The sequence below is a fragment of the Rhinopithecus roxellana genome, chromosome 5 (assembly GCF_007565055.1).
Source record: "Rhinopithecus roxellana isolate Shanxi Qingling chromosome 5, ASM756505v1, whole genome shotgun sequence".
Lineage (NCBI taxonomy): Eukaryota > Metazoa > Chordata > Mammalia > Primates > Cercopithecidae > Rhinopithecus > Rhinopithecus roxellana.
The window spans coordinates 162117848-162133923 of record NC_044553.1 but is presented as its reverse complement, the minus strand read 5'-3'; the positions used below and the strand labels follow the sequence as shown (position 1 = coordinate 162133923).

Below are 16076 nucleotides of genomic sequence, written 5' to 3'. Positions count from 1 at the left end.
ACGGGGTCAGGAGATTGAGACCATCCTGGCTAACACGGTGAAACCCCGTCTCTACTAAAAAATACAAAAAACTAGCCAGGCGAGGTGGCGGGCACCTGTAGTCCCAGCTGCTCGGGAGGCTGAGGCAGGAGAATGGCATAAACCCAGGAGGCGGAGCTTCCAGTGAGCTGAGATCCGGCCACTGCACTCCAGCCTGGGCAACAGAGCGAGACTCCGTCTCAAAAAAAATATTAAGCCATATAATATTAGGAAACTTCTTTTAGTTTAGTGAAGTACATGGGTGCAGCTTCTTATACCTTTAGGTTTTGCCCATCAAAGGGAAGTGAGCCACTGACTAGTGTGTATAAAATGACCCCCAGACTCCATACATCCACTTCTGGCCCGTCGTATTTCTTGCCCTGGAAGAGCTCAGGTGCTGCGTATGGAGGACTGCCACAAAACGTGTCGAGTTTACTGCCAACAGTAAATTCATTGCTAAAACCGAAATCTGCTATTTTAATGTTCATATCGGCATCTAACAATAGATTTTCAGCCTAGAGGGAAAACATGAAGACAAAAATGAAATTTAACCAAAATAGAATTAGAATTATGACAGGATTAGGCATTTCAGAAAAGTTTTCTGTAATGATATAAAGTTACCTCCTAATTAATGTGAAAACATTCTTTCTACAGACAAAAACAGGAGACAAGTTAGAACTCCTTATTTTATAACTAACAATAATAAACATGAAGTATAGATTAATTCTAGCACTAATTTAAACATCAATGTCCCAAGATCAAGAAAAATCTTGACAATTTTTTTCAATTAATAATAATAATAATAATAATAATAATAATAATAATATAGGGGCCGGGCATGGTGGCTCATATCTATAATCCCAGCACTTTGGGAGGTCGAGGTGGCCGAATCATGTGAGGCCAGGAGTTTGAGACCAGCCTAGTCAACATGGTGAAACCCTGTCTTTACTAAAAATACAAAAATCAGCTGGGCATGGTGGTACACACCTGTAATCCCAGCTACTCAGGAGGCTGAGGCAGGAGAACTACTTGAACCCGGGAGGGGGAGGTTGCAGTGAGCTGAGATCGTGCCACTGCACTCCAGCCTGAGTGACAGAGCGATATTCCATTTCAAAAACAAAAAACAAGAACAATATGGGGCAGGGGTAGGGGCAGGGCCAGGTATAGTGGCTCACTTGGGCCCAGGAGTTCGTGACCACCTTGGGCAATATAGTGAGACCCCTTCTCTACAAAAAAAATAAAATAAAATTAGCTGGGTATGGTGGCACACATCTGTAATCCCACCTACTTGGAAGGCTTATGTGGGAGGATCTCTTAAGCCTGGGAGTTTGAGGCTGCAATGAGCTATGATTGTGCCACTGCACTCCAGCCTGGGTGACAGAGTAAAACCCTGTTTCAAAAAATACATAACTTTTTTTAAAAAGAGGCATTTCATAAAAACTGCTAAATAGCTACAAAATGGCTGTTAATGAGGAGGGGAGAATCCCAAACCTCATTCAAGAGTCAAATCACAGCTGGGTGCGGTGGCTCACGCCTGTAATCATAGCACTTCTGGAAGCTGAGGCGGGTGGATCACCTGAAGTCAGGAGTTCGAGACCAGTCTTGCCAACATGGTGAAGCCTCATCTCTACCAAAAATATAAAAAATTAGCCGGGTGTGGTGGTGGGCACCTGTAATCCCAGCTATTTGAGAGGCTGAGGCAGGAGAATCACTTGAACGTGGGAGGCGGAGGTTGCAGTGGGCTGAGATTGCACCACTGCACTCCAGCCAGGGCGACAGAGCAAGACTCCGCCTCAAAAAAAAAAAAAAAGAAAAGAAAAGAGAGAGACAAATCACAGTCACTTTATTTTATTTCTTTTTGAGACGGAGTCTCGCTCTGTTGCCCAGGCTGGAGTGCAGTGGCGCGATCTCGGCTCACTGCAAGCTCGGCTTCCCAGGTTCCCGCCATTCTCCTGCCTCAGCCTCCAGAGTAGCTGGGACTACAGGCGCCCGCCACCATGCCCGATTAATTTCTTTTTGTATTTTTAGTAGAGACGGGGTTTCACCGTGTTAGCCAGGATGGTCTCGATCTCCTGACCTCGTGATCCGCCTGCCTCGGCCTCCCAAAGTGCTGGGATTACAGGCTTGAGCCATCACGCCCGGCCTAGTCACTTTATTTTAACAAACATTTCCTATTTCCTATGTGGCTACTCCACAGCAGATGCTATATGAATGTCTCGATGGATAATGATGAACGGATAATGATGAACAAGACAGATAAAGCCCTACCCTCAACAGCTCACAGTTTAGAAGAGGCAGAATGATAAGCAGCTGTCCTGAGACACAAATGCTATAACTGAAGAGGCACAGGGAGTTGTGGGTTGGCACTGAGAGGTGTGGACAGCTTCCCAGATGACGTGAAATCAAAGCACCAGAAGGTGCATCTGATCACAATGGATGTGTTGATGAGGGATATTTCAGGCAGAATAAAGAGTGTGAGAACCTATGTGAGACAGAGCATGTTTCACATAAGAAACTGAAAGACAGTATGTGGGATAGAGATGTGTAGAGGGGGCTGGGGAGATGGTCAGGGCTTGATCACAAAGGACTGTACTTGAGAAGTTTGAGTTTTCATTGTAAGAGCAATGGGAAGCCACTGAAGAGTTGTTCAAGCAGAGAAATGACCATCTTATTTGCGTTTCCTTAAAAGACCATTCTGTGTGCAGTGCAGAAAACATACATGGGAAGAAGAGGCACTAGAAACAGAGAAGAATAGGTAAGAAAGTAGTGTCGGAATCAACTATGAGATAATGATGGTCTGGCCTTGGATAGTGTAACAGGGGCATAAAAGAGTGAGCTTAAGAGATATTTGGAACACAGCAGCAAAAGGACTTGGTGACTAAGTGGGTAGTACAGGAGAGTAAGGCACCTGAGGGACATTAGTCACCTGAAAGAGAAGTGAACATTCATGTTTATAGGCTTTGAACCTGCTGCACCCAAGGGATGTTTATATGAAGATACGCTTTGCTCAGCTGGGTCCTGGATCCCAGAAGAGTACTCTGGCCGCAGGAATGGATTTGGGGCCATCAGCATACAGCTGGCTACTAGAGCTGAGAGAGTGAATGTGAATGCTCTAGGGGCGGGTGTAGAGAACAAGCAAGTCAATGACAATCACGTGAGGGGAGAGCGAAGATGATTGCCAAGTTAAGACACAGAATCTAGGAAATGTTTAGAGAAATATGGCTATGAAGGGGAAGAGAGAAAAAGCGTGTATCTGGAAGGGGAACAGGGATGGCTTTTTAGTTTAAAAAAAAAAAAGGTAGACTTGAGCATGTGTAAATGCTGCTGGTGAAAGGCAAGTAGAGAGGGAGAGTGAATAAACAAATGGAGAGAAAACAGGCATCAGACAGAGCACAGCCCCCAGAGGGAATCAGGACCCAGAGCTCAGAGCAGAAGCACCCCACTCTCCTGTAACAGGTTGGAAAGAAGTGATGGATGTGGGTAGGTGAAGGTAGGTTTGAGGGCCTGGTAGAAAATGAGAGTTTCTGCCTGGTGTTTCTATTTTCTCTATGTGATATGAAACCTCATCCTATGCCAGAGTGAGGGCAGAGGCTGAGGACCTTGAAAGAGGTCTCAAACGGGCACTGCTGTTAACGGGAGAGAATGCTGATGAAAACAGCAGAAATGAATGCCGGGTGGCACTGAGGATGCTGTGGGTGCGACCATCCATTTCTGGAGGCCCCCATTTGTTTGGTTGTGTGATGACTGTCCTCCAGAGATCAACCACCAGTCACCTTAACTGAAATGTAAAATACTTTCAATAAACTTTATTTTTCTTTATTTTTAATGCTCTTTCCCATAACTTGATTAAGAGGATTCAATTATTGTGGGATTTTAAAAAATGTTAGTAAATCTAATCTACACCTCATTTGTGTAATGACCACTGAGAGAACTGCACACATACAGACAAAGCATACACTGAGAGTGAGGCACTTCTACGCACCTTGAGGTCTCGATGTACGATCCGTTTCTGATGGCAGTATTGAACTGCAGATACAATCTGAATAGGAGACACAGAGTCAGTCATTACTGGTGCAGATTCATAATTAAAATGAAAATAACTTTGTTAATGTTCACACATATAGAATACTCAGTAGGCACTCGAATGTCCATGTGGATTTCTAAAAACAATTTTCCTATGCCTTGAACTTTCCAGTCCGGAGAAATTCAGGGGTGAGGGCAAAAACAAACAGGTGAGGATGTTCTTCTGTTTTCTACCGTTTTAACTGAAGTCTCTTTTTGGACCCTATCCATTGACATTCCATTTATTGTGTAGTGCCAGGATCCAACAAACTGGATCTGGAGGACCCTGGCTGCCCCTAGGCCCAGATGGCTCTGGTACAACCTCTTCTTTTTTTTTTTTTTTGACAGAGTCTTGTTCTGTCACCCAGGCTGGAGTGCAATGGCGTGATCCTGGCTCACTGCAACCTCCCTCTCCCGGGTTCAAGCAGTTCTCCTGCCTCAGCCTCCTGAGTAGCTGGGATTACAAGTGTGTGCCACCATGCCCGGCTAATTTTGTATTTCCAGTAGAGACGGGGTTTCACCACGTTGGTCAGGCTGGTCTCAAACTCCTGACCTCAGGTGATCTGCCCGCCTCAGCCTCCCAAAGTGCTGGGATTACAGGCGTGAGCCACTGTGCCTGGCCTGGTGCAACCTTTCCATATCCACAGAGTCAACTTCAAACCAAACCAGCGGTTAGAGAGCTGCCCATACCCAGGTGTTAATCCAGGTTAATCCATATCTGGATTAATCTTTTCTCAAAGAGATCAAAGGATTACTCTTCTGTAAGTGCTCTTCTCAGCCTGTTCCCTGCAACAGTCTTTCTTCTAACTAATGTGGATTATGGAGAGCAAAAGTTAGTTAACTTCTCTGAGGGTCAGTTTCCTCTTCCTTTATTAAAATGGAGGATTGAATGTTGTAACGTATGTGAACTATGAAAATTACTATGTGCACGTGCACTATTAAGGATTCCTCCCACTTTCAGTAAACAGTATGCTTTTATTTAGTCAACCTGCAATCATGCCTATGATTAAACAATTGTTTTACTGAAATTTCACACTTACTGGTCACTTAAAAAAAGTCTTCTAATATAAAAGCTTTACATGCTCATTGTAGAAATTTCAGGAAATACAGAAAAGTCTACACAAATATATTCCTGCATTACCACTAAGTAGAGGTAACATCTCTTGTTATTTTGTTGCACTTGCATCTAGTCTTTTCTTTGATATTCTGCATGTATATTTAGACACATATGATTACATACACACAAAACTGAGGTTATAATAAAAATACTGTTAGTTCCTCCAAATCATCATCAACACTTAGCTGTAAGCCCCATGGACCCACCCATGGACATAAAATCTCAGAGGGCTGTACAATATTTTGGTTCAGAATAAGCAGCAAGGAAAAGTTAAACTGGGGTTAGGATGAGATGATAACAAAAATCAGCACTTTCATTATTTAAAATTAACATTCAGAATATCAGACCCACTTATGATTAACTAAAGGTACAAAAATTCCAATGCCAAAACACGGGTTTTAAAGTATCTGTTACTTTGGATTTATCACTATTGTTCTATTCTGTCAGCATGAAAACTGGAAAAGTAAAATAGCTTTGTTTTCCCAAAACAAAGTAATAGTTTTGTCACCTAGGATACAGGTAAATTTTATTTAATCTTTTCCCTTTTCTCATTCAGAATTTATATTAGTTTTTCCTCATATTGAGATTTCTCTTATAGTTTATTTTCAAATTCTGCTTTTGAATCAGATTTGATGATTTCCTGCCCTTTCTCAAAGAGATCAAAGGATTCCTCTCTCTCTTTAGCTCCAAAACAGCTCAAAGCTAACCTGATGCCACAATAAGCTGAAAAGACTCAACTTGAACCTACTGCTTTTTTTGCATTCTATCAGCAGCCAGAAATGGTGATTGCTAATAGATGTTATCTAGGTTGAACTATGAATGTTCGCCTAATTCACTTTCAATCATACATAAAAGAGCATCAAAGAATATCACCAGCCCACCAAGAAAGAGGTAAGTAAAAAAGATGGAGCTGGAAATCTACTCTTTTTTCTCGGAAAAGAACAAGAGCTCAACCAAAAAATTAAAACATCGTAAGCAGGAACTATGATGGGCTTGGTGAAGGAAGCAGGAAGGGGAAAACCCATCTGGTGATGAATATGGAAAAGGGATCACACACAGTGTACTTTGTGTGTGGCATACCTTCCTTTTTGTCATAAATAGAAAAACTTTTTTTTACTTAGTCAAAGTAATGATGACTTATAAGCTCCTAGAAAGCACAGAAATTGAGGCCGAGCGCGATGGCTCACGTCTGTAATCCCAGCGTTTTGGGAGGCTGAGGAGGTCAGATACTTGAGATCAAGAGTTCGAGACCAGCCTGGCCAACAGTGGTGAAACCCCGTCTCTAATAAAATTACCAAAAAAAAAATTTGCTGGGCGTGGTGGTGCACATTTGTAATCCCAACTACTCGGAAGGCTGAGGCAGGAGAATCATTTGAACCTGGGAGGTGGAGGCTGCAGTGAGCTGAGATCATGCCACTGCACTCCAGCCTTGGTGACAGAGGGAGACTCCATCTCAAAAAACAAAAACAAAGAAGCCACAGCATTTGAAACAGAAAAGTAGAAACACCAATATCATGCGTATCCTTCCAAGTCTAATGGAGTTGTCTTAGGCAAATACCATGGAAGAAGGGGTCAATTCTAAAGCACTCTAAATCAGTTTGCTAACTGTAAAAACACATACATACAAAACATCTTTTCTAGTGCAACTAATAGGCTCCACAAATAAAGACTTCAGAATTTGTGCAGGGAATTTACAATAAAAATTGGAGTAATTGCCTCAAGATTTAGGTTAGTAAGCTCTTGCTGGGTGACATCAGTCCCTTCCTCATAGTCAATAAGCGATCTTCACATACATGTTTGCAAGTCAGATTCATCTAAGCAGGAAGGAATGTAAGTTGTATGAAGCAAAAAAATTTTACCTTTTAGGTGACCAATTTATAAAAATTAAGAGTACAGTTATGGAAAGAGCCAAACAGACTTTTTTCTAATAAAAATCTGAATTTCCTTTCATAGACCATACAATCAAATGATATTAGAATTGCAAAGAACTATGGAATTCATCAAGTATAATTTTTTTTTTTTATAGCTTTAAAAACAGGATCAGAGAAGTTAAATGATAGCCAAAGTTGATTTTTACTTCGGTTTTAGTACATTTGAATTCAAAGTACCATTAGTATTTAAGCAACAGTAAAATATAAGCAACATTTATAAGAAACTCAGTAGGTCCTATCACTTACAAATGTCAACATCAGACTAAGCAAATCAAAGGAGACTTGAACTTTAATAGTCTGTCCATCTTGACAACTTGTATATGAATAAAACAAAATATAAAGGTTCTGAGAGAAATGAGGCTATAATTCCATTTCAGTGTAGACCTTGTGAGAATATAGAGTTAATTTAAAAGCAGTGAAGCACTGCTCCTGTCCTTCATCTAAATAAGGGGTTGGCAAATTATGGCCTCTAGTTACATCCGGCCTATCCCTGTTTTTGTAAATAAAATTTTGTTGGAACACAGTCACGTTCATTCATTTGGTATTGTCTACAGCTGCTACTTTTTTTTTTTTTTTGAGATGGAGTCTCACTCTGTCACCCAGGCTGAAGTACAGTCTCCCAGGTTCAAGTGATTCTCCTGCCTCAGCTCTCCAGTAGCTGGGATTACAGGCTCCTGCCATCATGCCCGGCTAATGTTCACTATGTTAACCAGGCTGGTCTCGAAGTCCTGACCTCAAGCGATCCATCCACCTCGGCCTCCCAAAGTGCTGGGATTACAGGCATGAGCCACAGCACCCAGCCTACGACTGCTTCTAAGCTACAACAGGAGAGTTAAATAGTTGCGACAGAGACAGTGTGGTCCACAAAGCCTAAAATGTTCACTATCGGGCCCTTTACAGAAGTTTGCTGAGTCCCAGTCTAGATAATAGCACAATATAATGACTGCAAATCTGCGTTTTGGGGTCAGAGGGTTTGGGACTCTGAATCTATGGCAGGTCTCCTACTTGAAAGGCAATTCTGGGACCTGCCTGGGCAATAAAGCGAGACCCCGTTCTCCACAATAAGTGGGGAAAAAAAAAAAAGGCAATTCTGGGCAAGTTATTTAATCTTCTCATGTCTCAGTTGTCTTTTTTTTTAGCAAATGGGTATAACACAAGGTGGTTGTAAGATTTACATTAATGTTGGTAAAGTACTTATCTCAGTGTGTGGCATGGTCAATCAGTAACAATAATTATTATTAATAAAGACAGGAGAGTTAAGTAACCTGTATGCTTAAAACCTGCTTATTAAAACCCATGTCTCTTTAAAAAGCAGAGTAAAAACAAAGCAAGAAGTAAAGTTACCAATTTACAGTTTGAGTTACACTTGGTCTTGGTTTATGTCAGACAAAGCTAATAATGAATTTTGGGGTTCTGACACTCTGCTTGCTAAAAACTCTGAAATGGTTTTAATTAATGTAATCACAGGCATTTTTGAAAGGCTCTAGATTTTTTTTTTTTTTGAGACGGAGTCTTGCTCTGTCGCCCAGGCTGGAGTGCAGTGGCCAGATCTCAGCTCACTGCAAGCTCCGCCTCCCAGGTTTACGCCATTCTCCTGCCTCAGCCTCCGGAGTAGCTGGGACTACAGGCGCCCGCCACCTCGCCCGGCTAGTTTTTTGTATTTTTAGTAGAGACGGGGTTTCACCGTGTTAGCCAGGATGGTCTCGATCTCCTGACCTCGTGATCCGCCCGTCTCAACCTCCCAAAGTGCTGGGATTACAGGCTTGAGCCACCGCGCCCGGCTGGCTCTAGATTTTTAAGGCTCAACTGTAAAAAGGGAAGGTTAAGTATAAGACTAATGCTCCCACTACAAAGCTAGGAATAGAACCAAGGCTGCCTCCAGCACCGTGCCTCAGGTATGAAAAGCACTTCATGAATTTTTGTTGAATTCAATGGTCAACCCCTGCCATCCAACAGGCCTTATAAGTATTTATGGAGGCAAACACTTGTTTGCTTCAGGGTTTAAGTGAGACAAATTATCAAATTAACAAAGTAAAGACACATTAATTCATACCTGTCTAAATTTAGCTCTTGCTTCTTTTTCCTTCATCCTGCCATGTGCGACCAAATAGTCAAATACTTCACCTACAGGTGAGAGAAATAAAAGTAAGCAGAAAACCTACTTCTGAGCATTAATTTTCCCATAAATTGATAATGTTTCACTTTTAGCAATGCTCTAATTTTTAAATATAGATATAAAGTTAGCCAGAAATATGTGGAATTTGAACTAAGCTGGCTTTAAGTTTAACTACAGGCATTTAAATTCAACAACAAAATCTTTAAGCTGGAGAAAAGCCTTAAAATTAAATTCCCTATGCTTAAATTATAAAACTCTTATTTTAAAGAGCGTTTTCAATAGGTTTTAATAAAAACTAAGCAATGAAAACAGAAAATTAAAATGGATGAAGTTATTTGTGTTAGAAGAGGACATCCTCACTGCAGGATTATGACAAAGCATTTCCTGAATATATTCATTCATTCAACAAATATTTACTGAATGTCTACTAACTGCAAGGCACTGTTCTAGGTAGGCTCCGTGGAAATGCAGCAGTGAACACAAGATCCTTTTCCTCACAGAGTTTATATTCTAGTTGGGGGAGGGGCAATAAATGAATAAATATATAGTGTATAAGAGGACAGTAAGTGCTGTGGAGAAAAAGTAGAAGAAAGAGACAGACAAGTGGGCCTGCGCATGCAAACACTTGTGTTTTGCTGGCTGCTTGAGGGCGTGGACAACGTAGTTACCTGGGGTAAGATTCTGTAGTAGTAAGAGGAGCAGCAAGAAGGCTGGGGAAATGTAAGTGAGGGAAGAGCGTAGTTCATGAGGCTACGAAGAGTCCTGTAGGCTGTGGTGAGGACTCTGGCTCTACTATAAGTGAGACGAGAAGCAGAGATGAAATGACTGACCTCTTAAAAGGATCACTGGCTGCTAGCGGGGAAGAGGCTTCCAATGATGGGAAGGGACAGGAAGACCAACCGGGAGATCAGTACAATAATCAAACCAATCATGAAAGTGACAGGGACTAGAGTGGGAAGCGCAGTGGTGGTGAGAAGTGGGAGCTCAGGATACAAGGAGGTGAAGCCAACATAACTAGCTGATGCACACCTAGGTAGCAGTTTACACAATATTAATTCCTTAGGAAAGAAAGGTGACGCTTCAAGGAATGTATTATTAGCACCGCCAAGTGCTTATCAAGGTAGAATAAAGAATCACCACCTCTGAAATCAATAGAGAAGAATACTAATTTAGAAAATTAGATATAGGCCGGGTGCAGTGGCTCACGCCTGTAATCCCAGCACTTTGGGAGGCCGAGACGGGCGGATCACGAGGTCAGGAGATCGAGACCATCCTGGCTAACACCGTGAAACCCTGTCTCTACTAAAAAAATACAAAAAAATTAGCCAGGCGAGGTGGCAGGCGCCTGTAGTCCCAGCTACTGGGAAGGCTGAGGCAGGAGAATGGCGTGAACCCAGGAGGCGAAGCTTGCAGTGAGCCGAAATTGCACCACTGCATTCCAGCCTGGGCAACAGAGCAAGACTCTGTCTCAAAAAAAAAAAAAAAAAATAGATATAAAGTATTTTCGGGAAAGAAACATTTTTATTTCATACAAAAAAGGAATACATCCACCAGCTTAGTGAAAATATTAAACTAAAATATTTTGATACTTGAAAGTCATTATGAATTACACAATTATCTCTGACTTTGAAACTCTTATTAACCCTAACTCTGAAAGAACAAATTTTACATAATGAATGGTCATAAATATTTTCATGTTATTACCTGATTGCATAATGATCTTTTTTTTTGAGAGAGAGAAAGAGTTGTGCTGTCGCCCAGGCTGGAGTGCAGTGGCCCGATCTTGGCTCACTGCAACCTCTGCCTCCCATGTTCAAGCAATTCTCGTGCCTCAGCCTCCTGAGTAGCTGGGATTACAGGCGTGCATCACCACACCCGGCTAATTTTTGTATTTTTAGTAGAGACGGGGGTTTCACCATGTTGGCCAGGCTGGTCTCGAACTCCTGGCCTCAAGTGATCTGCCCGTCTTGGCCTCCCAAAGTGCTGGGATTACAGGCATGAGCCACCATGCCCAGCCTGTATAATGATCTTTTAAAAGGCATTACATACTGTTGAGTTTACACAACACAATTCACTTAACTATGATGAATTATGAAGTTAAATGTCAGCTCACTAAAGTGTCAGCACTTTCTATGCGAATGACCTATTTGCAGAAAAGCACACATGTCAAAACAAGTGGTTAATAAGCAAAAACAACTAAACATGAGTGAATATCATATAGAAGAGTTTTTACTTAAAAAAATTAAAAGATTAAGCCCACCAACAGTTGTAGAATAACACAGATAAAATCCAAGTCTGTCAATATAATTTTGACAGATTTTTTTCTAAATTCAAATTCAATATAAACCTCTTAAGAGATTTCTGGAACCATATGTCACACTCATAATTACTAAATTATAATTCAGGAGTTCAACTCTGAAACCAGGAATTCAATCCAGATCTTTTTTTCCTTATTAAAAATGTATTAACACTCAGGTTAAGCAGCTGAACTGAAAAACACTTAAGGCTATTTATTAGAGATAAAAGAAGCAAGAAGCAAAGAGTGGCTCTCCTGCCTGGGCAGGGAACAGGTGGCTGGATGGAAGGACACTGACAGGCCAGTTCAGAAAGCCCTTAGTTCTAGTTCAGGTCCTGAAAAAAACTAGCTATGGACCCCTTGGCATAGAACAAACTTTCTGACCTTTAGTTTCATCTGTAAAAATCAGACCGTTGCCCTATAATTTCTATGATTGTTTTCAATTCTAAAATTCTATGAGTCTACCAAATCAAAAGGCAGCAGGCTGGGGGGTGGGGGAGATGCAATGGTGGAATGGGTGGCCAATTTAATAAAACTTTTCACAATGTCAAACACATCAACAATAAAACATGTCCTGGAAATTGTTTTAATAAACAACAAAACACTGTTAAAGAGGCCGGGTGCTGTGGCTCACACCTGTAATTCCAGCAATCTGGGAGGCCAAGGCATGTGGATCGCTTGAGGTCAGGAGTTCAAGACCAGCCTGGCCAATGTGGCAAAACCTCATCTCTACTTAAATTACAAAAATTAGCCGGGTGTGGTGTACGCCTGTAGTCCCAGCTACTCGGGAAGCTGAGGCAGGAGAATCGCTTGAACCCAGGAAGCAGAGGTTGCAGTGAGCCGACATGGCGCCATTGCACTCCAGCCTCGGCAACAGAGCGAGACCCTATCGCAAACCAAACCAAACCCAAGGTACACAGAACCACCACCTTGGATTAAATGATTAAATGCTGTTACAATGCTGCCAAGTGCACTGAGCCCTCAGAGGGGGTTCCTATGCTCACTGTGAAGCTCAGCTCAGCACATGTTACTTGCCAGCTCACATGGCCAATGAGGGCCCCTGGCTGGATTCACTCCGTGTCTGTCTTTTCCAGAGCCCATCCTCTTTCTACTAAACCTGGATGCTTCTCAGATGTTTTTGTCTTGCCCCTATAGGAGTAATCTCTGTGACCTGGGTAGCTAAAATAGATGGGAACAGAAAGCCATGACCCACCAACAAACTAGAAATGCTATCTGTCAGAGCACTAGGGATCCAGGCCCAGAGTGCCCACAGTGAGACTTTCCAGACTCCATTTCCTCAGGGGTAAAAAGCCCATCACTCACTGCGTGGCCACAGCATGGAGTAGCTGTGAAGGTCAAAGGAGATCTGGTAAGAGAAAGCACCTTGTACACTGTAGAGGCTGTACGAGAGGGCTATGAACATTACTCTGTGTTGTTTGCCCACAGAAAGTATTAGAACTCCATAAAGCTTTTTGGTCCTGAAATTAACCTTCCCCTCTTTCTACTACTCCTGAAGTTTTGAAAATCCCAATGAAATTCCCACACTAGACATATATAAAGTATAAAATACACAGCTAATAATGAATTAGGAGTATAAAAAAGTGGCATCAGAGGTATGCGTACTACAACTCATTGTTTTCCACAACAGGTTTACAATCTTTTTATTTTCAAAGGTAAACTCACTCAAATTAGACTATAATCCAACTTTCTATCTTCAGGTTTTGTAACACGGATCAAAGTGCTAATGATAAAACTACTACAGAGTTTAACAGAATGTGTACTCAGTAGTTTATAATTCATAAGTGCAGTCTAATTCTTATCTGTTGAGTATCTGCTGTGTACCAGGCAGTGTGCTAGAGGCAGGGAACACAAAAAGACGAACAAGAAAGCTTCTGCTCTTCACAGACACTGAAACTCACGTGTGGTCCCCAAACTACAAACCCAACCCAATCTCAACCATAAAATACAAATCATTATAAAAGATGGCAGCTATAAACATGCATTTGAGAAAATGTCTATATTTTTACAAAACTGTAGGCAAATAGTTACCAGTCATTAATCTCTATTTTAAGGAAACTCTAGTGATGTGTACTGTAACCATCAATTCTGGCCTTAGGGAAGATAGACACCAGCGACATGAAAATCTGGTAAAGAAAAGCATCTAAACCAGAGCAACCACAGCACACATCTGTTTCAAACAGACTAAGCATTCATACGTTTAAATAGCCACATACTCAAGATAAACAAAATGTGGAGCATGTGTCCCACACACACAATGGAGTATTATTCGGCCTTAAAAAGGAATGAAATTCTGACACATGCTATGGCATGGATGAACTTTGAGGACACTATGCTGCATCAATCAGCCAGACACAAAAAGACAAATCCTGTATAATTCTACTTGTATGAGGTTCCAAGAGTAGTCAAATTCATAGAGACAGAAAGGAGAATCGTTGCCAGGGACTGGGAGAAGGAGAAATGGAGAGTTAGTGTTTAATGGGTGTAGAGTTTCGTGTTGGAAAATGAAAATGTTCTGGACACAGGTGGTGGTGAGGACAATGTGAATGTGCTAATGCCACTGAACTGTACACCTGAAAATAACTATAATGATAATTTTAAGTGATGTATGTTTTACCACAAAAAATACCCAGGTATTTAGACATTATCAATTAACAACGCTAATAGTGAAACACTTCATGGCAACCCCTAGAAGTGCTAAGAGTCCGCTTTTCTGACTCTCATCCTAGTGTATTATGGCTCTGGACATTAAATGAGACCTTAATGATGACCCATATGGGCAGTATGGTTGTGTATTTTTTTAAAAGGGAGAAAAAAAAAAAAACAATACATATATAAAAGTTCTTACCTCCACTTGCATATTCCATGATTAGGTAGAGTGTTTTTTCAGTTTCAATGACTTCGAATAACTTCACTGGGGGAGAGGAGAGGATACAGAAGAAAAAGAGACAAACGTCTGTATGCACAAACCATGCACATATAAACTGTAACTATGAAAAGCAACCTTTTCCCTGTTAAAGATTTTAATAGCTGGCCCTCTAAAAAATGCTTTTAGGGAATTTTATCAAATATCACAACAACAGAAAAGAGACTATGAAAGCATGGAATTCCATAAAAACAAAGATTATTTCTGAGTGTTGTGTGACTTCCATATGTGCTCAGCAGTCCAGCAAGGTGCACTTGAGCTCACTTCCTCTGTCGTCCTCACTGTCCTTCAGCACGTCTGTGTTGGCAGCTGCCCTCCCAGCACCCCAGGAAAAGTGGTCAGCCTGTAGCAACTGCTCAGTTCTACTCTGCTCCAACAAGTGCAAATCTAGTTGCTTATGATTATGGCTTTAAGGATGTAATTCTATTTGAGAACTTTATTGCTTGGGAAACTTATGACACTTTCAAAGAACAAGGTTCCTTTGTTACTTTTCTGATGCCAAAGATGGAAAGAAGTAAGGGATTATACTGCAATTAATTGAGGGGGGAAACGCTTTTTTATAAGAATAATTTTCAGTAGGTCAAGGTGATTTTCCTAAAGCAGTATTTTGTTACAGATGGAAATATTTCTATTACTGCTAATTCATAAAACCTTAACACATCAATTAGAAATATATACATTTTTGGCTAGGTACGCTGGCTCATGCCTGTAATCCCAGCACTTTGGGAGGCTGACGCAGGTGGATCGCTTCTGCTGAGGAGTTGGACACCAGCCTGGACAACACGGCAAAATCCCCTCTCTACAAAAAAATGCCAAAAATTAGCTGGGTGTGGTGGCATGCGCCTGTAGTCCCAGTTACTCCGGAGACTGAGGTGGGAGAATGGCCTGAGCCAGGGTGGTGGAGGTTGCAGTGACCTGAGATCATGCCACTGTACTCCAGCCCGGACAACAGAGCTAGACCCTGTCTCAAAAAAAAAAAAAGAAAAAGAAAAAACAAAACAAAACAAAACACACACACACAATTTAAAAATGAAACTGGAGTAAATCTCTGAAGTTATCAAATCACCATTGTGCATATCTACTTTATTTTGTTAATATTTACTTTAAAATTAAGTGTACCCAAAAATGGGGGAGGGTATGCTAGTGTTTTATATTTCAGGCAATTTTCTGAGGCTTTCATAGAGTATTAGGCCAAACAAAGTGCCTAACATAGCAGTCGGTACATGTTTGATGAACTGATGAATAAAGCTATTATACCATTCCCTAGACTCTGATATGTTCAGATTGTGAAGAAAAGCCACTTCAGAAAGTTAAGGCACATGTGTTGGTAAACTGCATAAAAATAAAACCCTTCTAATCTTCCAATGAATAGGACTTTTTAAAAATTTCAATTTATTATCAAAGATATGTTGTTTTAAGTACAAAACTCTAATCACGTCACAATTTAAGTAATTAAAAGACAAAATAAATACGTTTATGTTAGCTAGTTCTAAGCAACAGTGATAAAGTTTTTTTGTTGGGGGTGGGAGGATGGGTGTGAAAAGTAGGAATTTGAAATCTAGAGTTGGCTAGCTAGCCCCAAAGGATTGAAA

General features: G+C 41.1%; 1 protein-coding gene across 11 annotated transcripts in view; it reads right to left on the bottom strand.

The window, feature by feature from the left end:
• The window catches only part of MARK3 (microtubule affinity regulating kinase 3), a 119204-nt gene that overhangs the window by 41787 nt on the left and 61341 nt on the right, over positions 1-16076 (bottom strand). For 10 of the 11 annotated variants that reach the window (XR_004057236.1, XM_010353603.1, XM_010353606.1 and 7 more), the window contains 4 exons: positions 14407-14472; positions 9182-9252; positions 4001-4057; positions 297-533 (listed from right to left, as the gene is read on the bottom strand). Coding sequence is in view for 10 of the 11 variants with exons in the window: in XM_010353603.1 (XP_010351905.1) it covers positions 297-533; positions 4001-4057; positions 9182-9252; positions 14407-14472 (431 nt within the window). In the remaining variant the exon portion in view is untranslated. The remainder of the gene's footprint in view (positions 1-296; positions 534-4000; positions 4058-9181; positions 9253-14406; positions 14473-16076) is intronic. The other variant, XM_030930070.1, reaches the window with a different exon arrangement.